The sequence below is a fragment of the Manis pentadactyla genome, chromosome 4 (genome assembly GCF_030020395.1).
Source record: "Manis pentadactyla isolate mManPen7 chromosome 4, mManPen7.hap1, whole genome shotgun sequence".
In the NCBI taxonomy this organism is placed as follows: domain Eukaryota; kingdom Metazoa; phylum Chordata; class Mammalia; order Pholidota; family Manidae; genus Manis; species Manis pentadactyla.
In genome coordinates this window covers 120,407,279-120,432,942 of record NC_080022.1, presented here as the reverse complement: position 1 = coordinate 120,432,942, position 25,664 = coordinate 120,407,279, and the positions used below count along the sequence as shown (strand labels likewise).

Sequence of the window (25,664 nt, the reverse complement as noted above, 5' to 3'; positions counted from 1 at the left end):
TGTTTCCAGAATTTATCTCATTATCAGAAAGCTTTTCCCTGTCAGCAAAAACATCTACTGCTACTGTCCCCCCAAAACAAGGGAGCCGCCAGCACTGAGTCTCTCAAGCAGCCCAGCCTCCAGCACAACGGCTGCCGGGTAAGGGGCACCCCAGTAAGGGGCACTCCCACAGGTCACCACCAGGAGACGCTGCCACTCCCCACACCACACTGCGGGGAGGCCCTGCAGAGGGCACACCTGACATTATCAACCCTCCTGGCAACTCCGGGAGCGGGGCTTGGGCCAGTTAGAGCTGAGTGAACTCTCCCAAGTAGCAGGAGCCCTCCGGGGTCAGGAAGAGTTTGTCTTGGGACAAACCAGGCTGGCTGAGGAACCTGGGTTCTGATCCAGCTCTGCACAGGGAGCAGGGAGCCACAGAGCCACCCTGCTCAGGGCAACCACATCCTGACCCATGTCAGGCCCACAGGGTTGGGTGGCACTCTGCAAACCCCACTTCTCTGGGGTCCTCAACCTCAGCCCTGCTAAGTCCTCTGTAGGGCCCCCTAAGGACTGCAGCCCGACCTTCAGAACCTGTCGTCTTGGGGCAGGTCTGAGCTGGAACACCTTGAATGTGACATATTTCTGCCCTTGGGAAGCCCAAGGCCTTGCTGGCAAATCTGTGGGAAAGGAGGGAGGCTTCCTGGAGGAAGAGGGTTCTGTTGGCTGGTGCTGAAACAGGCGAATACAATTTTTCACTGGAAAAGGTGGGAGAGCCTCTGGGCAGGGGGAGCAGAATGTGTGTCTGAGGAATGCCAGGAGCTGGGCACAGCTGAGGTCTGAGTCTGAGCACTGGGGAAGAGAAAGGACGGCAGGGCCGGCCACAGAGGCCTGGACACTTAAGAAAGCGTTGGGGGCTTGTCCTGCCGCCTACATGGAGCTGTTGAGGGTGGAGAGCAGGCCTTTAGACAGAGCCCATGGGCAGGTGGTTAGGTAGAGGGGTGAGGCAAGGTTCCCAGCCTGCAAGAGCCGACCGCAGCACTCAGGGTGGAGTGAGGGTCCTGGGGTCCCTGGGGCTTGGCCTCCCCCAAAATGGGGGTGTTGGGCAGCAAACCCCAGCTCTCCCTCACCCCTGCACTGCTCCTTCCAGCTGACCCAAAAGCGGTGCTCACTTGAGGGCAGCATGTTGGGGGCAGCGCCTGTTCAGTGGTCTCTCCTGAGACCACCCACCTTTTGATACCTGAACAGCCACCTCAGGCCCTGCCTCATAAGGGCCTGGAGAGGGGCAAGTGCTGGCTCCCTTCCCTCCAGCACAGCACCCAGGTGCAGGAGATGGCAGGAAGAGATGCCCCAAGAGGTGCAGGAGAGGCCCCACGCCCTTCTCAGGAAGAGCAGCCAGCCAGAGGAAGGCCCAGGAAGCGAGCATACCTGGTGCCAGGAAAGGGTTGAGGGACTGGGCTGGTGGGGCTGGCCTGGTCACCAGCGAGTCCAGGTTCACCAGGGCCGCATTGGGGCCCAGGAAGGACTCGGGTGTTTTCCGGGTGCTGCTGGGCTTGCTGGAGGTGACAGTCAGAGGCTGAGACTCAAAGGGGTCGGGGCTTGTAGTTCCATTGTTCTGGGACAGTGGGGAGGCCGCTGCCTCGGCTACAAGACAAGGACACACACAGCTTAGTGAGCAGGGAGAGCAGGGCCCCAAGACTGGAACAACCACTGCCACCAACCCCAGGGGTGTCCAGAGCAGAACACGAACATCCCCTGGACACGTGACTCCCCATGGAAACTGCATGGCTATGCAGAGGACGAGGAAGTTCACCACAGTGCTGTTTCCAACAGCCCTAGACTGGAGACAGCCAACCACAGGGCAGGTCACAGAACCCATGTCCACATAACCAGGCCCAGCGGGCAGCGACAGAAGCTGTACCACAATGCCAAGTAAGAAGGGCATGTGACTGTGACCACCAGTGCACACAGCTCAGCCTCCTCAGCAGTGAGATGCTCCTGTGGGTTGTGGGCAAGGCATGGGTCATTCATATTTTTAATGGTTTCATTTTCTAAATTTTCCATGACAAACATGAATAAGAAAAGAAAGCAAATTATTTTTACCAATTCAGCCAACAGAGGTTGTGCTGAGACAGGCTGGTGGGAATGTGGTTGCTCTGCCAAGATATAATAACATGGCAATGGGTAACACACTGGTTCTTAAAAGTGGTTATGCTCGCCATCAGTAATCCCATTTCTAAGAATCCAGTCTCATGAAATAATGCAAAATGTGAACAGGGATTTAAGCACAAAGATGTTCACCAGAGCATTATTTACTTTAGCAAAACTAGAAATCAACCTTAAATGTCCTCCCCAAAATTAAAGATTAAAAAATTACTGAACAATATACTGAACAATACAAAGAGATACTACATAGATATGAAGTATTTTCTAAAGACTTTTAATGTCATGAGAAAATGTTTTCAATCTGTTATCTCATAAAAGGGGGAAGGGAGACAGGATTCAGCTCTGTCTGATAGAAAGAGCTGAACAGAAAAACTCTATGTAAGAGTTCAGAAAAAGTACTGAGGGAAAGATAGTGGCTGAGGGCAGGGACAATGATGATAGATGATTTTCATTTTCTTCTATAAACCTTTCCAAATTTGCAATTGGAATACTTCTAGAATTAATAGTAAATATTTTGCAAGCCCACTGAAGGATGGGCTCATGTAACAAAGCCACCTGCCTTCTTACTGAGGCGCAGAGGGGTGGGCAAGGACACTTAGGTTATACTTGGCCTGTGGAGGAGACACATGGAATCTTGTTGTTTTTAATGCAGCAAAGCATGTTTTAAGAAGCAGCATGTTTTAAGTTGCCTCTGTTCCCCAGAGCTGAGAGGGGCCAAAGGGGTTCTCAGGGTGCCAGGCTGCTCATACCTTAAGACGAGGGCCAGCCAGGACTATGGTTGTAGCTGGGGGAAGAGGAGTAGGAGGTAAGAAGGAGGAGATGACAGGGACACATGGAGGGCACGGGGAGGGAATGGGGAGAAGCCACAAAGGGACAGAGAAAGGAGACAAGTTGCTCTATGTGGCTGGGAGGTGTGGCCCAGACGGACAGAGGCTGCCTGGCTCTGTCCCCAGCTCCACTCGGGGGTGAAGGTGCACCAGGCTTCCCTCCTCTGCCCCTCCAGGCCCAGTCTCTCTGTACCCTACCCTGTTCCCCTCCCAGCCCAGGGGCACACAGGGGAGGAGCTGGGTGGGAGGACTGATTGTGGGTCTCCTGGACAGGGGCTCTTGATGGGGACTGGGCAGGGACCACAGCCTTGGTGATGAGGTGGGGCAGGTATGTCCAGTCTGTGCCTAAGCCAGACTGTCCAGAAAAGGTGGCATCTTTGAGGAGTGGGCGAATGGACATGATGGCTCAGTCAACACTGGACCAAGGGGGCCACAGCAGCGGCTTTGGCAGGCAGCCATGAGGCCCAGGGGCAGGAAACACTTGGTCCGACAGGACAAGACAGTGAAAGAAAAACTCCACCACACGACGTTTCACTGCTGGTGTGTGAATTCCTGCAATTAGACCCTTATCACTCCCAAGATTAAAACACAAAATGCGTGAAGTTGTTAAGTTTTGAAAGCTGATTTCTGCAGTAACTGGGCTGGCCAACTGCTCAGAACATTATGGAAACGAATACCACCTTTACATACCTGTTTTTTTTGAAGTTCGGAGGTTGTCGAATTCAGAAAAGTCATCTTGAATTGTACCATTCAAATTGCTGAAGAGGTCGAAGGCCCCTGGTGGACACACAAAGCCAGTAACCGTGGGTGCACCATGACCTTTCTGTGCTCCCGCCTCCCCAGTATAACCTGGAGTGGCCTGGCAATAGGCAGGGGTACAGATCTCTGCCCCACCTCAGGGTCACCTGGTGGGCTGGGAGGGGACTGGAGGGGGCCAGGCCAAGGACCCTGGCCTCCCCCAGCACAGCCCTGCCACCACTCCCACCCCCACCCCAAAGAGAAGGAGGGGCCATGGTGGGGGAGACGCAGCTCCTTCTGGAAGGGGTGCAGGGGCTGGCGAGTCCCATGGGCTCTCTCCTCAGTTGCCTCAAGGCTCTGGGGACAACAGCTGTGGGGGAGGACAGCAAGTGCATACAAACCCCTAGGCCCATGGCAGAGTGAGATCTCACCAGAGGCGGGCACAGGCTTGCTGGCTGCGGCTGAGGCTGCAGCCCAGGCATCAGCTGTTTTCCCGGCACCGGAGGCAGGCTGAGGCGGCGCTGACCAGGGGTCTGAGCTCTTGGAGACAGGCTGTGTGCTGGCTCCAGTGGGCACTCCCCAGGGGTCAACAGAGGCAGCTGGCTTGGCACCTGAAGGAAGGCAGGATAGGTTTAGAGATGCTCTCACAAAGTTCTAGGCAGCTAGGGTACAAAGACAAGGGCCACTGTGGACCAGGTGAGCTACACCGGGGTCTGTGCCAACAAACAGTGCTGTTCCACACCAACAAAGCTGGACAGAAGAAAGCCCAGGGCTGAGAGTGGAAGTCCCTGATGGCTCTCAGCCCTGGGCAGCATGCTGGGCCTGGCTGGGACAGTCCACCAAGAAGGTCCCACAGAGGCAATAGCTGAGACCTTTGCAAATTCCCACCACACGTGATATTGCAAAGGCTCCCCGGGCGAAATCCAAGCCCATCTCCCCACAGAATCCACAGGCTTTTTCCTCAGACAAGAGCTGCCCTGGCAGCAGCTGCCCCAGCCTCAGGCCCTGGCAGCATCCCCTCTCCACCTGCTTTGAGTGGTTTCTGCTTTTGACATAAGAGTGAATGAAACAGGCGAGTTCAGCATAAAGAAACCAATGCCTATGTACTTACCTCCCTGCTTAATAAATAAAATGTTTTCAAACATGAGTGATAGATTTAGTGGGTCACGCTGGTTTTAAAGGATAGAACAGAAAACACCTGAGTGCATCTAACATAAGGCGTTGATCCTGTTGTGCGAATCTCATCTGTTAGCATGTAGATACACATGCATCTGGATGTACACACGGCCACATCCTGTATCTCCTCTCTTGGGGCCTTCCAGGGACCAGTGTGTGCCTCCCGCAGTGGCCCACCTCCCACCAATCACCATGGATTTCGTGTTAGCTCCTGTCTTGGTTTTCCTTCTGGTTTTACCGAACAGAGGTACCTTTAAACAATGTGCTGGTTAGCTGTGCTTTCTGACTCCATATAAGAGCAAACACACTGTATACCTTCCTTAGCAGCTGGCTTGGTTGGCTCTGCATTACCTGGGAGACTCCTGTGTGCTGTGCAACGTGGTCCACTCCATGGGGGCAAGCCACAGTCGACTGGTCTGTAGGGGGTGCTGGTGCGAGTTCAGTTTTGTTGTGCCACTAGGTCTGGCTGCACCTCCGGGTGCTCACTCTTGCGCGACAGCTGCAGGCCAGCGGGCCTTCCCTTCAGAGGCCTGCCAGGTCAGGCTCCACAGGGCAGGGGCCACCGGACCTGCTCCATTGCTCACTACTGCTGGGCACTCTCTCACTTTCCCATGTGCGCCAGGCCGGTGGGGATATGATGTAATCTGACCGTTTTGATTTGCATATCCTTGTTCCCTAATAAACATGTATGTGTATCTTGTCATGTTTGCAGGGCCTCCGTGGTAGCTCTCCTATAAAGTGCCTGTTCTAGTCTTCACCTTTCTTTGGGGTTACCCTTTTCTTATTGATTAGAGAGTTCTTTCCAGGTTCTGAATACTGATTCTTTTACTTGTGTTACAAAGACAAAAAACTGTCTCCCAATTTGTGGCCTTTCTTTGCATTCTCCTTCAGGTATCTTTTGATAAACAGAAAAGTTATTAAGTAGAACATATCAGTTTTCCTTTGTAATTTGTGCTTTTCATGACATTTAGGAAATCCTTCCCTATATCCAGGCCTCAAAGCTCTTCTACGGTGACATCTAAAAGACTTAGTTTGCCTTTCACGTTTGTTTAGCTTATTAGATCCATTAGTAAAAGATTTTTGTATATGACATAAAACAAGGAATTGATCTCAGGTCTTCTACATAAATGCTGGAGTGCCCCAGCACCACCCTGTCCCCACCCTCTAGCAGATGCCAGGGCTTCATGGACTCAGCACCTAGCTCTCTGTTCTGTGTCACTGACCCATTTCCGTTTCCTCTGTGGATTATCTTCTCAGATGTCACTGTGATGATAAATTCCAACCTTAATCTTATTCTTCAGAAGTGTCTTGGCTACTCCAGGCCCTTTGCTCTTGCATATTCACTTTAAAATCATCTTGTTAAAACATCAACTAAGACCTGGTCAGGATTTTGAACAGAACAGCACTGAATCAGATCAATTTGAGGAAAACTGTTATCACTATAATGCAAGTCTTCCAAATCGAAATCGCAGGACAGCTCTCCATTTCCTAAAGTTGTCTTTAATATCTTTCAGTGAAAAATAACCTTTATTGTTTTAGCCTTTCTTTCCATAAGGGATTTATGCAACTCTTATAAAATGTATTCCCAGGGACTGGTGCATTTAAAATTTTTCATTTTCTATTTATTGTATGCAGAAAAACAATTTAATTTTGTATAATTATTTTTGTATCCAGCAGTCTTACTAAATTCTTTTAAGAATTAAAATACATCCTAATAATTTATTCTTATAATAATTCTAACAACTCTTAATCCTAATAAACTCATTTGGAGAAGCCATTTTATGTTGTGTGTACATGACCGTATCACTTGCAAACAATGGCTTAGCTCTTTTTGGTCCCTACACATTTCCTCTGCTTTTCCTGTCTTGCTGCCCATCTGGGGCCACCAGTCCACATAAGCAGGACTGTGGATAGTCTGTGTCCTTGTCCTGCTCTTTACAGGACCGATTTTCAGTGTTTTACAGTAAATGGTACCATTTACAATTATAGACATTTTCCTTTTAGAAGCCCTTGATCAGGTCACAAAAGTTCCCCATTATTCAAGTTCGCTAACTTTTGCAACAAAAGGCTGATTAATTTTATCATCCTGTTTCTGCCTCTATCAAAATGCTGACATGATTTTTCTCTTTTGGTCTGTAATATGATCCATTAATACATGTTCTTCTCGTGACTTGGTCCTTGCAAACAAAACATTTTTCATACTGTACTATATCATTTTTATTTTTCTCATTTTGGTTTTGTGATTCTTTGCTATGGGTTTTGCACCTACATTCATAGAGACTGGCCTGACCTGTCTGTTCTCACTTTATCCATCCTGCCTGGTTTTGGTGCTGAGGTTACACTAGCCTCATAAAATGAGCAGAAATACTCCCTAATGTCCTACCCTCTGAAGGAGTTTGTATAAAGGTGGAATTGTTTCTTGAATGGTGTTAGAATTTGCCAGGAAAGCCATCTGGGTGGATTGGGGAAAGGGCTTTTTAGGTTTTAGTGGTATTAAGAAATTGGCTCGATTTCTTTGATCATAGGGCAATTTTACTTATGGGTTTCCTATTGTTCTTCAGTCAGTTCACTAAGATTCCTTTTTGAATTTATTCATTTTATCTAAGTTTTCAGACTTGTCAGCATAGAGCTGATGTAACAGCCCCTTATACTCTGAAATCTTGGCAGCCTCGGCAGTCATGCTGTTTGATGCCTCATACTGTTTTGCCTTTTCTCATTATTTTTTAAAATTAATCTTGTCAGAGACTTGTTTATTTTACTACTCTTCAGGGGTATTTATACGTTTGTGTTCTAATGCATTAATTTGTTCTGATCCTTATCAGTTCATTCTTTCCAACTTGGGTGTAACGCTATTCTAACCTCTAATGTTACCTGATTCATTCTGCACCTTTCTTCTTTACTAATGTAAACATTTAAAGCTATCAATCTCCCTCTTACTAGGTAGGCTTCAGTTGCCTTACAGATTGTTTTGAAAATACTTACATTATCATGTGGTTCTAAATATTTCTGATTTTCAGTATACTTTCTTCTTTGGCTCAAGAATTTGGAAGTGTTTTTTAAAATGTCAAGTATCTGGAGTTTCTCTGGTTACCTTTTTATTACTGACTTTTAACTTGAGTATATTGTGGTCAGAAAATATGTTCTATGTGATCCCAACTCTCTGAAATGTGTTGGTCAATTTTTCTAAGTATTCTGACTGAGAAGAACGTGTATTGTCCAATTGCTGGGAATGACACACCATTTCACAAGCTTATGAATCGTGCTGCTCAAATTTTGTTATATTCTTATTACTTTTTGTGAAAGAAGAAATATATTTTGGTCTCTGCCCCAAGCTCCTGGCACAGAGCCCCTAAGACCCTTGTAATTTCCAAAGCGATAAGAGCACTAGGAGTACCTTTTGTTCTATTATTTGTCTTTGACCCTGTCCCTGACACAGGGCTCCTAAAACCCTTATAAATTCCAACGCGCTAAGAACACCAGGACTATCTTTAGTTCCAATGTAGTGTCTCTGGGTGGCTACAGGATGGGGGCTGGTCACCAGAAAGACCAAACCATGATCAGAAGCTTGGAATTTTCTGTGACCTGGAAATGTCATTAATTCACCTTCATCCTTGAAGACTATCTTCACTGAATATAGAATTCTGGAGGGTAACAAGATTTTTGTTGTTTCAAAACTTAAAATATATTTCACTGTCATTCTTGGAACAAAGATGATTTCACTAGGAAGGCAATTCTAGGTTGACAGTGTTTTCCTTTCAGTGCATCATTCCACTGTCCCCTGGGGTCTGCCATCATTATTGGGAAGTCAGCTGTCAGTTCGCTGCTCCTTTGTCATGGATTGCCTGTCCCCTGTGGGTTTATTTGAGATGTCTTTGATGTTCTGCAGGTTTCTGCCAATGTGTCTAGGTGGGGATTTCTTTTAGCAGCCTGCTTATGATTCACTAGTTTCCTGCATCTGAGAGGTAACACCTTGCAACAATTCTTGAAAATCCGAGTCATAATCTTTTCAAACATTAAGTCTTCTGGAACTCCAAACAGGTGTATTAGAAGGTCTCATTCCGCCTCAGTGCTTCCCCAGCCACACTGGCCTCCCCAATGCTCCCCAAACACATCAAAGGGCATGTCCTCCACCTGCTGCCTCTCAGTCTCCAAGTCCCTCCCTCTTTTCCCTTCCCCTAGTGCCTTCCCTGACTCCTCCAGAATCCTTCACTCAGCTTTCTTCTACTGCAATTAACATACAGCTCCATAACTACTCCTCTTCCCGCCTGAGAACTCACTCGGAGTGAGAGCTCTCTCTTCCCTGCCCTGGGAACGAGAGCCGTGCCTGCAGCAGCCCGGCTGAGCCCTAAGGCTCAGAGAGGGCAGAGGAGGGGTGGCGACTGCCAGTCCTAGAGAAGACCAGGGATGCTCCCTGAGCCCCCAACTCTGTGCCCCTCCGAAGAGCCCCAGCAGCAGTGTGCGGGGATGGGGGTGTGGGCAGGAGGTTCCTGGGCTTTCAGAAAGACGTGAACCCTCTGCTAGGCATTCTCCCATGCTGGCTTCATCCTCCTGGCATCTGAGGCACTCAGCGGCTTCAGAGTGGGCCCTTCAAGACCGAGCCAGCTGCGAGCTGGTCGGCCTTTCACCTTTGGGCAGGTTAGCTGGCAGTGGACAGGGAAGGGGAGGAGAGCACCGCTCTTGCTACTCCTCGGGCCTGCCACCTCAAATGCAACTAGGTGTGAGCCGGCAACAGGCCGGGGCAGACTCTGACCCGCACGCCTCATTAATCCCCTGGACACACAGGCTACTTACTCATGACCTGTCAACTCCTGTGTGGGTTTGGGTTTTCTCCTGTTGTCCTCCTACCCACAACCATCCAGAGGTCTCCAGAAAGACCCATCTCCCTTCCAAAGCTGCTCTGATCTTTCACTCCTGGCCTTCCCAGCACCTCAAGCAGCCACCTCCCCATTACTGGACCCACTCTCCCCAGGCACCCCTGCTGGACATGACAAAGGGCACAGCCCTGCCACAATCACACAGCAGGGATGGGCCCTCGCTCTGTGCCCAGCACAGTGCCTCACAGAACCTCGGTTCTCTATCCTAACTGGAGGGAAGTGACGTGATGGAAACTACATTAGGGACAGAGCCGGACTGCAAATCAGAAGAGCTGTGTCGTCAGAACTGCTTGCGATGCAGTGCAGAGGACACGGGGTTTGGTCCACAGGAAGGCATGGGGCCAGGCGCCTGGCTGCTTCCGGCTCCCTAGGGAGCCCAGGGAAGTTAGCACATCTTCCTAGCCTGTCCTGCTCACGAGCAACCATGAGAGCTGAACAAGCTCACAGCAGGTCCACGTCCCCCATCACCGACCTGCGTGTGCAGGACACAGCCTGAGAGGCTCTTGCCCCTTCCCCCGCAGACCCGAGAGCTCCCCCCTTGCCGATGGGACAGCTACTGGCCTTTCCTCTCTGCCTCTGTCGGGACAGTCTTGTGTCCAGTGCCCAGCCCCGTTCTCCCTGAAGCATAGCCTGACTGTCCTTGGAAAAACTGTTGTTCCGCTCGTTCCCAGTCTGTCTGAGTGGGACTGTCCTTGCTCTGGCGACAGGGGAGGGTTTTCACCAGCTGGAGTCAACTGTGAAGTCCCCCAGTCCCAGGCCCCCACCCCCAAATCGCAGAATGGTACAGGAGCTACAGAGAAATCCTCTCCATCCCCTAGATTGTGGACTGGGACAACCAGGTCCAAGGCACCAGGACCCTGAGCTCATGAGCCTAGAGGGAGAGGGGAAGGCCCGCTGGTTAGAGGAGCAGAGGATCTGGGTTTTGGTGATAATCTCTGAGCTACTACATCAAGCTGGCCTGGATGCAGAGACACCTGCTTCCACTGAAGCTGTTAGCAAGGCAGCATCCTGACCAGACTACACACTCGGCGGACAGGGGCACAGGTCCTGCTGAGAAGACATGGGCCCAACCTGCAGCGCCCATGTCATCTCACCACACAATCACCCACTCCAAACCCAGCTGAGCCCCTCACAAGGCACTCACCCCCTGCTCCTGCTCGTGTCAGAATGTCCTCCCACTCCCTCAGAGGAGCAGCTCAAGGAATGGAGCCTGGCCCATGGAAGATGCCCAACAGCTAACTGGGGACTGAAGGGAAGCAATGAAGGATCAAGGGAACCATAGAGCCTCAGGTCTGGAAGGGGCTTTGCAGTTTATCTGCAGTTTAACTCCATGAGGCATTTCTGCATACTGAAGTTCAGTGACTTCTTCCAGGTACACGTTTGATTCGGGTGCTATAAACACATGTAGTAAGAGCTGCCCCTCATCTCTGACACTATACACAGAATTTTCAAGCATCTTAGATTTAGCAGGACTTCCCTCACCATGCAGTTCAGGGAGAAACAGACCAGCAGTTGTTTTCAACTGTGGCTGTCCTTAGGAATCTCTCGGGGGATGTTAGCAAAATACTGATGTTGTCGCTCCCTCCCTGCCCTCTTATAGATTCTGGCAAGGGCCTGGGCATTTGGATTTTCAGAAGCTCCCTAAGTGACCAGAACGGGCATCCAGGATGTCTGAGAGCTCCTGAGCTCCTGGAGCACTCAGGCCCCTGGCCAGGCCTCCTCAGAAGTGGGCACACCGTCTGATGGCCCAGCTTGGACACACCAGCCCGACCGGCTGGACACCCGGAGGAACAGGCCCTGCCTCCCACAGACAGGTGGTCCTTGGGGCCACCTCACTCTGCCTGAATAACATCCGTCTGGCATTCACCAAGCACAAGCCCAGGTCCTGCCTCTGAGATAGAAATGTGGACACAGGCAACCGCACGTAGCATGGGGGGTGGTCACAGGCAGCCAGTGACCACGGGATGGTCAGTCAGTCCTGAGGACAAGGTGATCCTGTCTCCTTAAGCACAGACATCTGAGCCACGCTTTCAAGAATAAGCAGGAGTCTACTACACAGATAACAGGACACGGTATAAAGCAAGGATCAGACATGTAAGGGAATCCAGGCTGCCCTGCCAAGCAGAGGCAAGTCTCAGAACTCTCCTCAGCCCGCCTGCCAGCCCCGGGCCTAGGGTGTTGCACTCCTGCCCCCACATGGGCAAGCCCATCAGTGACTGCACACACATCATGTGTGCCAAAATATTTGCTCTTCCATCTAAACATCTCAGGCAATGAGGGTCTAAACACACCAGTTTTCCCCCAAAGTGATAAACGTGTATTGCTAAGATTTAAAACCAAGTACACTTGATCCCTGAATAACCACAGGTGTAAACTATGCAGGTCCACTTATCCACAGATTTTTAAAAATATATTGGAAAATATTTTTGAGCTTTGCAACAATTTGCAAAAATGTTTTCTCTAGCTTACTTTAAGAATACGGTATGTAATACATATAACATACAGAACACATTAATTGACTGCTTATGTTATCCGTAGGGCTTCCTGTCAACAGTAGACTGTTAGCAGTTAGGTTTTGGGGGAATCAAAAGTTATATATGAATTTCTGACTGTGGGAGTTTGTGTCTCTAATCCCCGCATTGTTCAAGGGTCAACTGTATTTGCAACATTTCGGGGGAGCTCATGGATGCAACTGTATTTGCAACATTTTGGGGGGAGCTCATGGATGCTAGGACATGAAGGTATATAAACTGCACGCATTTTAATGCTTTCTCTAAGAGCCAGCCATCACCCTGGGCTCATGGGCAAGGCATCCATGGAGCGCCCCACTGCTGTGCAGCTCAGCCCTGAAACTGTTGGACAGCCTCTTCTGACACCTCCCATTATTTCCCGTGGGCCGTTTCTCCTGTAGAAATCTGCTGAAACAACAAAACAGCAGCACAGCCAAGAACTTTAACAATCAGCACCTATATGATGCACAATGTTGAAATGAGCAAGCTTTGGCTGAAAAGAACCCCTTGCTCCTGACCACCATGGACAAAGCTTATATGTGGAGTGAAAGATATTCTTGGTCAAACCCTGGCCACCCACAATCAGCCAGACGAGCATGGATAAGATACTCAGCCTAGAAGAGATTTGTGAGGTTTCCATTCTGCAGGCGGCGGTTGGGGACCTATGTGTGTAATGGACACTGCTTTCTGCTCTACCGTGCACCGCGAGTCACAGGAGGCCATATACTTTGGCACCTTACTGTCTTCAAACCTCACTTGGGGGCAGATAATGGTACCTCCACCTTTCCCCGGGTGCTGGCAGCTCACATAAGCTAGGCCATGGGAAAACAGGCAGCTGGGGACTGGGTCCAGCAGGCCCGCTGTGAACACCTGCTGAGGGTGTGACTTCTGGGACCCCGCACTCTGCTCTCCTCTATGAATGGACAGTAGATTCACTGCAAGGCTCCTCTGTGTCCACGTCCTCGGCAGAGCTGCACTGCACACCCAATAAATAAACGCTTGTTGAAAACTCAAGTGAATGAGAGGAAAGGGAGATGGAAGCCAGGGTGGAAAGATGGAGCAGCTTCCGGCCTCCTGCTCTGTGGGCTCATTCACAGGGAGCATGCGTCCTTCCCCAAGCCCGGCTCATCCCCAGCCTCACATATGAATATTTATGTGCACAGGGAGGCAGTCCCATTATGGGGTCACAGAACTGGGCTGTTACGGGGTCACCAAGAAAGCAGCACCACCACCTGCTGCCACTGGGGCAGAAGATGGCCTCTGTCCCACCCAGGCAGCAGGCGGGTGGGCAGAGGGCCCTCGCTGGCCAAGGCCTTCTGAGTCACGGGGCTGTGGGCCCTTCTCATCCCAGGTGGCTGCTGTGTGTGTCTGGGACAGAGGAGGAAGGGCCCCGCTGACCTGGAGGCTCCAAGCTCCCCTCCTGTCGTCCCTTGGTGCCTCCTCCCAAGGCCACTTGGCCAGGCTGACCCCAGAGCTGCTTGGAAAGAACCTGTAATGGCAGGGCTGGCTACAAACAGTGGCTTTCAAAATTGCATTTCTTTCATCCAGAGAGTGCCATTATCAGTGCTTGGGGAGAGACTCCCTCATCTTTCTAACTTATAAACATGTTTCAGGTGGTGGGCAGGTGGGGTGGCCCTGAAAAATGTGCACTAGCTGGTTTTATTAGATGACGACTGGTGAATCCGACACCACATCTTGTTCTGAAACTACATCTTGGAAGATGGAAGCAAAAGCACTATTACCGTCCTCCAGTGAGCCCAGGAGCTGGTGTCAAGGCACCTCCTGCAGTGCCACTGAGAGCAGAGGGCTGGAACTGCACACCCACCGTGTATCAATGGGCTGCTGGGGAACGTGGCCCAGCCCCCACTGTCCCACAGGAGTCACACTGGGTAATGTGGTCCAGCCCCACACTATCCCACTGGGGCCATCATGCTTAGTTTCTAATGATGCCTGGAAAAGCTCACCATATAGTACAAATGGAAACATCTATATATATTTATACAATTGTAATTACAATATGACCTCAAGTGTATAAAAACGTAAGTGCCCAGAAAAAAACAGGAAGTAGACAAGCTAACATTTTAATGCTGGTTATCTCTTGATGCTGGGATTTGAGATGACTTCCAAGACATGTATGGCCACAGAAGGTCTTTGAAGCAATCCAGGATGGCCTGGAGATTCCAAGACGAGGTGCCATATGTGCTGAGCCTGCCCCTAACTTGCTGTGTGACCCCAGAGGAATGAACTGTCTCTCTGGGCTTTGGCAACCTGTTTTGTCCCCAAGTTACCACAAAAATGCCAACCTGCATCAGAACCAAGGAGAGGGCCCTGGGTTGGGCAAGTGCAGGAAATGGCAAGCAGGCAGTCCACAAAGCACATGGAGGCCACCTGCAGAGATATCTTGATTAGCTCTAACCATGCTCTTAATTGTTTAATTCATTGTCAACATTTAAAAATTAATACTTTTAAAAATTCAGGTTTCAATCTTCTCTTTAAAAACTGGATTCATAGTAGCCAAAAAGCCAAATGCCTCACAAAATGTGCTGTATCTATGAAATGGAATCTTATTCAGCCATAAAAAGGAATGAAGTATGAATACATGTTACCACACGGATGAACTTTGAAACCATTATGCTGAGGGAAAGAAGCCAGCCACAAAGGCTGCATGTTGAATGATTCCCTTACATGGATGAAATGTCCAGAACAGGCAAATCCAGAGACAGAAAGCAGACGGTGGATGCCAGGGGCTGGAGGCGGGGCAACAGGGAGTGACTGCTTAATGGGAATGGAAATGTCCTGGGATTAGTAATAATGGCTGCACAATATTGGGAATGGCTAAGAATCACTGAACAGTCCACTTTAAAATGGTTAAGAGGGTGAATTTTATGTTATGCGCATTTCATCTTGATTAAAAATGATTAGAATAGCGGACCTGTGTCGGCAGCAATCCCATGTGATCTCAACTACTGCTAGGCATAGCTGCCTCCTAGTTTAGGCTGCCTGCAGGAGGGTGAACCCCAGCCACTGGAGGTGGTCCTGTCCTACCCACCAGGAGACCACACAGCTCCCTGTGAGGTCAGGTCTCTGGCCCAGTCAAGACACTCGGCCCCACTTCATGTACTCAACTCCTCAGCCTCTCATAAGCCAAGCTCTCCTGGGAGCCCCCTGCCTCTTCATGGCCTGGCCACCTCCTGCTCTTCCTTAAAGATTCCCTCAAGATGCCTATCTCTTATCCGTCCACTAGACTCCTGAGCTAAGCCCTGGCCCAGGATGCTCTCCAGTAACCAGCATGGAGGCCCGGCCAGCACAGTGCAGCTCCTAGCCTGCTGCTCTTGTGCCCACACCTGCCCACGACCATGAGGGTGGGACCACTGACTGTTCTTGTCTGGGTCTCTACCTGGCAGGACAGGACGTGGCATACAGTACACTTCAGCAATCACCCAGGGAGCCAAGCTGAATACAAGAGATGGTTTTAGTTTGGGGAAACAGAGACCCCAGGAGATATAGGCAAACTGTCACAAAAGATAACAATTCAAAGCTCCTAGACAGAAGCCCCACAGATCAGCCATGGCTGTCAGGGTTCAGAGGATCCAGAGGGGGCCTCCAGGAGCAGCAGGCTGGGTGGGAAGCCTTTGTGAAGTCTGCAGGCCAAGTCCTGTGTTCAGTGATTAGGAAACCCATGTGTCCAAGATTTCTACCCAAATTAGATCAATTGTGTCACACTCATGTTTCAAATCTATCAAATACTCTTACACTTGGCATTAAACAGAACTTTAAACTATTCACTAGCCTGATAAACCAATTTATGCTACTTTAAACAAATAAAAATTACAGCAAATGCGTCCCCTTTCCATTAAGTCATGTGAGGCACATCATAATTTCCAGCTAAACAGCAACTTGATTAAGATGTTTCATGCTGTGCATTATAGTTTCTTAACTTGGGGCTGGGGCAATCCTGAGGCTGAGAGCTGACGTGTGTCCCAGAGAAGGGACAGGCCATTTCAATGTGTGTGGGAGGCAGAAAGGAAGTCAGTTTTCCCTCTACCAAAGCAGAAAACCATTCAAAACAGAATACTGTACACCCACCACCACAGACCAGACTCACTCCCACCCCTACCAGGTGACAGGGCAAGAGGCTCTGCCCTTTCCACCCCCGCCCCCACAGACAGGCATGGGAGACGAATGAGGAGGTCTTTACCGAACGACGGCCAGGGATCTGACGTGCTGGCTGGGGCTGCCAGCCGACCCCATGGGTTGGTCTGGTTAGCTGAGGCTGGCCGGCGCCGGGGCTCTGCTTTCTGGGCAACAGGCCCTGAGCTGGGGAGGGTGTCCATTAAATCCAACAAAGTGGTCTGCTGTGGGTGGGAGCCATGCTTTGAAGACAAAGAGAAGGGGACAGGTTTTACTTTGCAAAAGTTACAGTAAATATCAATGTGTCAGTCATAAATACTGTCAGTGCCTCTTATGAGTAGAGGCCTCCTGGGAGGAGCCCAGAGGAACTTGGAAGATGAGCCTCCCATCTCCTGCGCCTTCCTGCCCACCCCCAGCACCTCCTCCGAGGACAGCCACACCGAGCTACCCTGAGCTACCTGCCTGCCTGCCTGCCCTGGGCCAAACGCCCCGCCTCCTCTCAAACATTCCTCAGGCCTTTCCAGGATAATGCCGGCTCTGGGGGGCTGTGGCCTCCCTCCAGAGTGCTGTCCCCCAACACATCCTGCCTCCCAGCTGCCAGCGAGCATTCAGGGCCCTCACCTGAGCTCACAGCTGCTGTCAGGGACCTTGTGGCACTGTGTCACAGAGGCACTGGAGCCCCTGGCCCTGTGGTGGGAGGGGTCTGTCTCCTGACTGGACAAACTCTTCAGGACCACAGCCACGTCTGGTCACCCGCAGGTCCCAAGCAGGGGCTCCCCTGTGGCAGGAAACTGCTCCAGAGCACCTGGCCCTTGGCTTGTGTGACAGTGGCCATGCCCGCACAGGGAGGGCAGTTTACACTTGCTTACAGAGGAGGGGACTGAGGCACAGGCCAGCAGAAGCTGCCCGGCAGGACCCAGCCTCTCTCAGGTGGTCTTGGGAGGCCCAGTGTTGGCAGACGAGGAGGTGCTCTCAGTTACGTTCAAACCTCACTCCTGCTTATCGCAGGCCCCAGGATAATTTGTTGAATAAAGAGAGAAAATGGCACGTTATGGGCACTCACCAAATGTCACATGCACATGGCAGGGCAGGTTTGTGACACTTCGGCAACAGCCACAGGACAGTCTCAAACATTTCCCTTCCCAGGGAAGCACTTACCTCTTTCTTTTTTGGAACTTTGGCCGTGTCTCTCCGGCTTTCTTCCAGGGCCATCTGCAATCTGAGGTCATCGCCCCGCCTCAGGCGTTCTTCCTGAAGAGGACACGGGGATGTGAAGCTGATGGGGGGCCGCTATGACATCGCTCACCAGGATCGAGTGCAGCCGGCCAGGGGCAGGAAGTGTGACACTGAATTACACCTCATTTCAAAGGAAGATCTCAAAACAGCTCATAAAACGGTTACTCTTCCATCCCAGAACACACCCCACTTGCCTACACTGTGTGGCTTCCCTGGTTTGGGGGTCTCACAGGGAGACTGGGACACAGGTCCCCTGGGGAAAGGGAGCACTTATTTTAAAATATTTTTCTCTAAGATGAAACTGGCTTTATAATTCTTTCTAATTATAGAAGTGATATGTCTCCTTATGAAACAAAAACCCAAGAATTATAGAGATGAAAATCACATATCATTCCACCTCCTACTGTGTAAGCTTCTAAAAATGACTATGTATTCATTTATTCATTATTTATTTATTGTATTTATTTCTATGAGTTCTAACAAATGATGCATTATATTTAATTTGTATTTAATTAAGGCAAAGTCCCCATAGGCAAAAGACTGGTTCATCTTAGCTTCTATAATATAACGAATATAAATAAATATATTCACTATATTTTATTTATTATGTATATGATGTCACAGATGAGTTATTAACTAAAATGGGACCATCCATCTGCACCCGGTATTTCTGCACCATCTTCCAGGGCCATCAGTGATAGAGGCTGGCATCCACAGGGGCAGATTTAATGGCTGTCTGCCTCCTCCTGTAGACAGAGAGGCCATCACTGAGGCTGTGTGCCACTGCTGAGCTTCCGGACATTTCTGGTTACAGCAATACAAATCACAGTGGGACAAACACCTGTGTACTTCGTCTGACTATCTCTATCATTTGTTTCCGGACACCACTTTTAAGTGAGAGGAGGCCTTGGGCCGCCTGACTCCCTCTACCCTTATTCACCCAAGGCCGGTGAGGACAGACCTGAGAGCTGTGAGCAAAGGGGTGTTAACTCTGAAAGGCCATTTCAGCAGTCCTTTTCCCTCCTCCACTTTAAAGTAAAGCATGCTGACTAGAAAAAACAGGAACTGAAAAAGAATTAAAACTACACATATTTCCGCCATCTCAATTTGAGCCCTCTTATTTCCTGGAGCATTTCCTTCTAGCCCTTTGTTGTTGTTCAGATGCTCTTAATCTATCTTACCAAATTGCCTTCCCAGAGGGCTAAGCCCTATTGTGCGCCCACACGCCTTTCTTCGAGGGAGGCTGTGGACACTCAGCTCATTCAAAAAGAGCTCATGACACTAGGCCCTGTGTGCATTAGTGTTTCTGGGAAGAACGTTTGACTGGTTTGTTCCTTGACAACGAAAACCTTTCCTAAATGCAACTCTGCATGGGGCGCCTCCCTGATGGGGGCAGCGGGAGGTTAAGAACATCTCGGGAAGCACTCTGGACACACCGAGGACAGGGCGCGTGTGTCCTCGCCCTCCCTGTGATCCACACCCACCCCAACCGCCACACAGGGCTGACTGCGGTGGCAGACCAGCCCAAGCACTGACCTGCTCAGCCACCTCTCTGCTCATGGCCAGAGCCAGCTGCAGCTGAAGCTCCTCTTCTCCGCTGGTCTGGGGCCGGGCCTGCTCCAGCTCGGAGGGCACTCTCGGGGATGTGGCTGTGGGGAGGCAAAGTCACCACACAGGGACAGGCTACTGCTCAGCAGCTACCTGGGCAAGCTACCACTCCCCTTTCACCCCACAAGGGCTGGCAGGAGCCCTGCAATATGGGCATTTTGTTGGGAAGGTCTGCAAATATTTCAAGGTTAAAATCAAGTCAGTCAAATGTGGTTTCACAGCTACATAAGCCATGTAGAAATGACCAAACACACCTTCGGGTGCAAGCCCAGTGGTCAGGCCACACGAGGAGTGGAACCTCGCTCTTCAATGCACAGCTTGAAAGTGAGGAACTGATTTCTAAAAAGAGCGAGAGTATAGTCTTGAAAAGCTGGATCAAAGAAAATCATTCAAACAAGCACAGAGCATCTGTGGATGAAGACTTCCCCTTGAGACTCCCACATTTAAGAATCTCACTCTGAGGTGGTAAGGATCATGGAAAAATAAAGCCCAATGTTTCTCTGTTAACCCTGAGAATTTTAATTTTTTCAGTAAAGCTATACATTGACTTGAAAAAAATCACCTATGCAGACATTTTTTTTTTGGTAAGTACTTAGCTACTTTAAACAACTGTAAGCAGCTCCTGGAAAGACAATGTTCTTTGAAGGGATGAGATATGAATTCCTAGCTGATGCACCAAATCTCCAGGAAGGGAGTGTTTACCCATTCACACTGTAAGCCAGGCAGGGCCTCACATGGCCATCAGAGAATCTAGGTGCCTCCAGAAGTCAGATGGAAAGCTTTGAAGCACGTGCCTGGGAGCAAGCTTGCCTCTGCCCCACCCGGAGAGGGTCAACAGCTTCTCGGAAATTACTCAAAGCAAGGGCTGCCAGCTCAAAGAGGCCCCTGCCTCAGACAGTGCTGTGCTCTACCCTCCTGCTGAGCCTTTGTGCATGCTGGGCCCTTCGTACCCAACTCCTCGGTTCCAAAGCTCAGCTTCCAGCCCTGGTCCTCCAGACTGCTGTCCCCACTGGGGTGCAGTCAGTGGCCCCCACCCCCAGCTCTCACACCCCCACCTGCAGTTTGGCAGGTTATGCCAGAAGGTATGCTCCTTGGAAAGGTCCCCGGCCCATCTTTCAACCATTACATCCACTCCCAGAGTTTGGCAGAGCAGCTGGCAAATACCACTGAATGGATGCCTGTGTGCATCATTCATTCACAGATGAATGGATGGATGGATGGATGGATGGACGGACGGACGGATGGAGAATGTCATGGTGTCCGCTTACTTTTTTCATTACACCCATTCTAGCAAACCCAACCTGCCAGAACTCACTCACCCACATGCTACTTCTGCCTAAAGCTCCAATTGACATTTGCCTTTTAGGCTCGGACTCTCTGGGAGAAAATAAAAGGTCAGGAACGATTCCTGACAGATGAGGTTTGTAGTTCGCTGGTCTTTGGCTACTGTGAGTAAACAGGAAAAGAAAGCTATAGACAGTTAGGGTCATGGTGATAATCCACAGAAGAACCAGGCAAGGCAAGGCGGGGCAGGGGGCTGCTCTGGGCAGAGGGCAGGAGGCTGTGAGCAGCATTGCTCTGTCACCCAATTTCAAGCACACACACGAAACACAGCTTAAGGGTGCATCTGGAATAATTCTGTGGCGTGAAGCACAGTGTGTTTGCTATGATTTACTGTCAATCAAAAAACCAGCAGTGGGGGGAAAAAGCCTTCCTATCTACTCTAAGCTACACGGGCAAGTCGGAGTTCAAAAAAGTGCTGTAGTTATAAAAACACAAATAAACTTTTCTAAATAAAACCAAGCTAAATCCCAGCCTAGCGCATCACTGTTATATTTTCCAAAGTAATTCTTTAAAAATAAAGCAAGACATAATGAAATGTCCTCAAGTTAATCTTAAAATTTGCTTTATTAACACACCAAGACAAAAGTGTATTTTTTATTGGTTTTGTTCCCAAACTTCACATTTGCCAATCACAGTGCTTACTTAGGTTTGGGCTTTCTTGTACTCTAGAGGCAAAGACTTCGTAATCCAGAGTGGTGGAAACAACAGAAGCCAGACGGTTCTGGGGACTCTCCTCAACTGAATGCAGCTCCCCGCCCAGGTCACTAACCGCTCAGGCTGCCCCTTTCCAGCCTTCCCTGGTAAAGAATCTCTGAGGCTTGCTTCACAAAACCCCCAGTTTATAACAAACACAGCATATCTGATACCCTCCCTTTACCACCAAATGGGAATTGTGAGTGAACAAAGGAGAATACCTCACACTCACCCCACACCCCAGAAAGTGCTCTGAAAAACGAGCCCCATCTTGGCAAGGAAAGCTGCCACTTGGCTGCGCTGCCACAGGGCCTGATTCAGCCCAGTCCGCGATGAATGGCATAGGGCTCTGAACAGGACCTTCTGGAGAGATGAGGCCTCCCTTGTCCTCTGAGCCTTTCAGCACATCTGCAAGGCCAGCCTGGCTTCAAATGCAAATGGACATGTTTATGCCTATCATAACTGATGCTTCAGAATAATGCAGAGCCAGCACATACGGAAATAGCTTACCACATCAGCATGGAAATTAAAGACAACGGGTATTCCCCTAAATGCTGTGGTTTTCATAAATGGATATACAGCTCTCAGTTCTGCAGATGCAGAATTCACAGTCACCAGCCCTGAGTATCAGCTGAGCTGCACACAGCAGCCTCAGCTGTGAGGGAGGATTCCAGCAGAGACGGTCTTGCCTTAGTGACAGCGTTCCGGCCCAACAAAGAGCCTCTTGTGCCCATGCACAGGGCAGTAAACACAGATGTACTTGTCAAGCGGGCCTGAATGGACCCTTATGGCCACCTGAGCCTGGTCTGTCTCCTCTGAGGTGTGAAAGCCCATGGCTCACGGAGACCCACGGAAGAGCCTTGATGGGCCAGCCTCTTTCTCAGCCAGCCACCTCTGGAGGGAGCCAAGCCAGTCCCTCAGGAGCACCAACCGCATCATCACCTTTCTCCTACCCCAAGACATCTTTTTGCCTAGGGAGCCACCCGGAAGAGCTCAAAGCCTTCACTTGCCATGGCTGAGAATTATAAACATGGGCAGGCCTCGTTTTGTCCTTCCTGGGTTGTGCACAAGTGTTCCTGGGTGACTGTGGGGATGCCCAGAGCTTATTTTTAAGTACTTCAGCATAAAAGGAAGAGAGAGCACTCCTCTCATCCTGCCTCTATTCCTCTCCCTAGGGGAAACAGCTGTTTGACATTTTCTTGTGCTTCTACCCAGAAAAACTTCCTGACACACTCTGTACAGATGCACGTGGTATGCTTTTCTAACATTTACCCACAGGGAGCCGCATCTGTTCCTGGCTGTGTGTGCCTTGGCCTGACCTAGGCTCGGTGGTTTCAACACGAGAGGCAGCCCAGCACGGAGGGTGGTTCCAAATGCCTGGGCTAGGATCTGGGCCCTGCCACTTCTCAATGCATAACTGGCCTGAGTAGGTAATTCTCTGCACCTAGGTTTTTTCATCTGCAGAATGAAGAGAGCACCTGCCTCCCAGGGTTACTGTGAGGATTAAATGAGTTACTAATACATGAAGAGCACTTAGACCAGCACCTGGCACACGACACTTGTAGAACATGAACCCTCAGTTTAGAACCTCCAACTTACAAGAGCTGTGGATTAGAGGTGAAGTGACTTGCCCAAGGTCACCCAGCCAGTAAGAGATGAAGGCTGACCCTTCAGGCATTGCTCTTTATTAGCACTCTTCTCACAGAGGAGGTAACTATGGCCCAGAGATGCTAAATGACTCGCTCCCAGCTGGCAGAAGAACTCAAAGCCAAGCCTTAGAGCCAAATCCCAGGCTTGCTTCCAGCACCTCAGGGGTGCTCTGGGGCCCCAGTCCTTCACACTCACGCACACACCAGCACTTCTCTGGGCCTGAGGGAGGTCTCTGTCTTCCAGAGCTTGTGTTCTACGAGGAGGACAATGCACATGTAAATAAAGCAGGGGTGGCAGTGCCAGGGCAGGAGAGAGTTTGCTCTGTGTGTTCAGGGCATGCCTGTCTGAGACCCTGGAAGAGAGGCCTGGAGGGAGGCAGCAGCAAGCAACGCAGGCAGAGAGCAGGTGGGAGCTCCACTTATGGGATGGAGGGCCTGAGTTCTGAGGCTGGTGTGGCAGAGGAGGCACTTGGAGGCCATGGTGGAAGAACCGCAGTGGTTCCAGAAGCCTCAGGCAGGCTTTGGGAGGGTCTAGGTGACATAATCTGACTGGGCCAGGGAGCAATGGTGGGAGCTTGGGTCAAGGTGATAGCTTCGAAGGAGCTGGGAAGTGGTGGATTCTGGATACACTTAACTGATTTTCTATTAGACCTCGAAATGTTCCTGGAGATCCAGCCCAAGGCTACAGGAGATCATCGGTGGCCCTGGCTCACACCTCACACCATGAGCAGGTATGATGTGTGCAGAACTGGGTCCTCTCCAAGAAGATATGTTGCCTGATACCTGGTACCTCAGAATGTGACCATATTTGGAAATAGAGTCCTTGTAGATACAATTAGTTAAAATGAGCAAGGTGAAGCACCTGGAGCAGGGTGGGCCCTAAATCCTATACAAATAGTGTCCTTCCAAGGGGAGAAGAAATGCGAGCACAGACACATGAGGGGAGGGTGTACATGATGACAGCAGAGGCCGGAGTTCTGCAGCTGCTGAGCGGAGCAACACTGAGAGTCACTGGCCCCCACCAGATGCTGGGAAAAGGCAAGGAAGGATTCCCCTCTACAGGTCTCAGGGGAGCACAGCCCTGCTGACACCTTGATTTTGGACTTCAAGCCTCCAGAAGGGTGAGGCAGTTCATTTCTGTAGTTTTAAGCTGCCTGGTTTGTGGCACTTTGTTGCAGCAGCCATGGGAGGCTACCAGGCCAAAGCCTTTCCTGGTATGCACCTTGGTGCCCTCCCACCCACCCCTGCACACACTGCTGTGGGCATCCTTATCGTGCTGGGCCCTGGGTCCCACTCCACCCCCCAAGGCTGGCCCCCTGGCCCAGCCCCTGGGGCACCAGGCCTCCACTCCACTAGCAGAACCCACCAGCTCTCACCTGGCTTCAGACTGTACTCTCCCTCTCTCTTCCTCAAACGGGGAAGAGAAACTCATCCTCATCTGAAGGGTCAGCTCCAATGCCACCTTCCTAAACATGTCATCCCAGATCATGCCACTAGGATGCTCCACAGGGCAGGGCTCCATGATCACCCCTGCCCTGCCTCCAGCACCTGGAGCAAGGCCAGGCACACTATGATCACTTGGAGGGGGTCAGCTGAGTGGGCCCCTCACAGCCTTCGTCTGTCCCTTCACAACCAGCACTTGATGCATTTACACTGTTAACCTGTGTGCAGCAGGCCATCTCCCCAGCGTGACCTAACCAAAGGCTCTACACAGGCAGGGGGCCACATCAGCTTTAATATGGGCACAGAGCAGGAGTTCAAATGCCTGTCTGCTTATTTTCAAGCTTAGTTTTCAGTGAAAACTAACAATGGCTGTGACTCACACACTCGTCTCCACCATGAGATACTGGTGCTGTCGCCTCAGACTACAGACATGTACACTGAAACCAGGGAGGAAGGAGGCAGAGCCGCAGACCGAGATGCAGGAGGGTGGTGCAGATACAAAGGCATCCCTTCTATTTGTCTGCATGTTTCAAACCTATCCTGTCTGAAATAAAAGAGCAAGTTAGTGCTTTTATCTTCAGACTACAGATTTAACTCTCTCCACCAGCTTGTGAGGTAGGAAGCAAGGGTTTGTCCAAAACATTAAGCAACCTTTCCTCATTGCTGTTTTCCCAGGGGTTCCTGCCACTTTGCCCCACGTGAAAGTCACCCTTTGGGTGGAGCACTGGGGAGAGACCATAGCAGCTGGAAGCCACCGACAGCTCCCCAGGCAGGAGTGCAAGGCAGGGGAGGAGCTAAGCGCACCGGTCCCAGTAGAGGTGAGTGAACACTGTCAACCAAACTTGTGTGCAGCCAATGGGGTAAGAGGCGTGAACTTCAACAAAGATGTGATTTACCACTTTTTAAATTCAATCATAAATTTAAAATAAAGAAGTTAAATGCCATAGTAGTTTCTTAAAGTAATACTTATAAGCAGAAACCTCACTTTTAAAATAAGTTCTGATAGTAATTTTCATCTTTAAATTAGTAATAATCTTTACAAAATTTTAGTAGCCATTTTGGGCTCAATGGCTATCAACTGAGCCCTGTCAGCCACAGCTGGGGCACTGCAAATGGGTTGAATATGGAAAGCATTTGAGATGTTTCAAGAGACAGAATGATGTTCATATACTTTGCCATTAATCTCACTTCTGGGAATTCTACATTGAAGAACTAATCTAAAGAATCCTTTAAAAAGCAAGCTCTCTGCACAAAGAAGTTTACTAGAATGTACTTACACTGGCGAGAACATGA

At 50.1% G+C, this 25,664-nt stretch overlaps 1 protein-coding gene across 10 annotated transcripts in view; it reads right to left on the bottom strand.

The window, feature by feature from the left end:
- The window catches only part of EPN2 (epsin 2), a 76,609-nt gene that overhangs the window by 5,704 nt on the left and 45,241 nt on the right, over positions 1–25,664 (bottom strand). For 8 of the 10 annotated variants that reach the window (XM_036931274.2, XM_036931275.2, XM_057500805.1 and 5 more), the window contains 6 exons: positions 19,171–19,283; positions 17,557–17,649; positions 16,466–16,640; positions 4,139–4,318; positions 3,660–3,746; positions 1,405–1,620 (listed from right to left, as the gene is read on the bottom strand). In XM_036931274.2, coding sequence (XP_036787169.2) covers positions 1,405–1,620; positions 3,660–3,746; positions 4,139–4,318; positions 16,466–16,640; positions 17,557–17,649; positions 19,171–19,283 — 864 coding nt within the window. The remainder of the gene's footprint in view (positions 1–1,404; positions 1,621–3,659; positions 3,747–4,138; positions 4,319–16,465; positions 16,641–17,556; positions 17,650–19,170; positions 19,284–25,664) is intronic. The other 2 variants (XM_057500803.1, XM_057500804.1) reach the window with 1 other exon arrangement.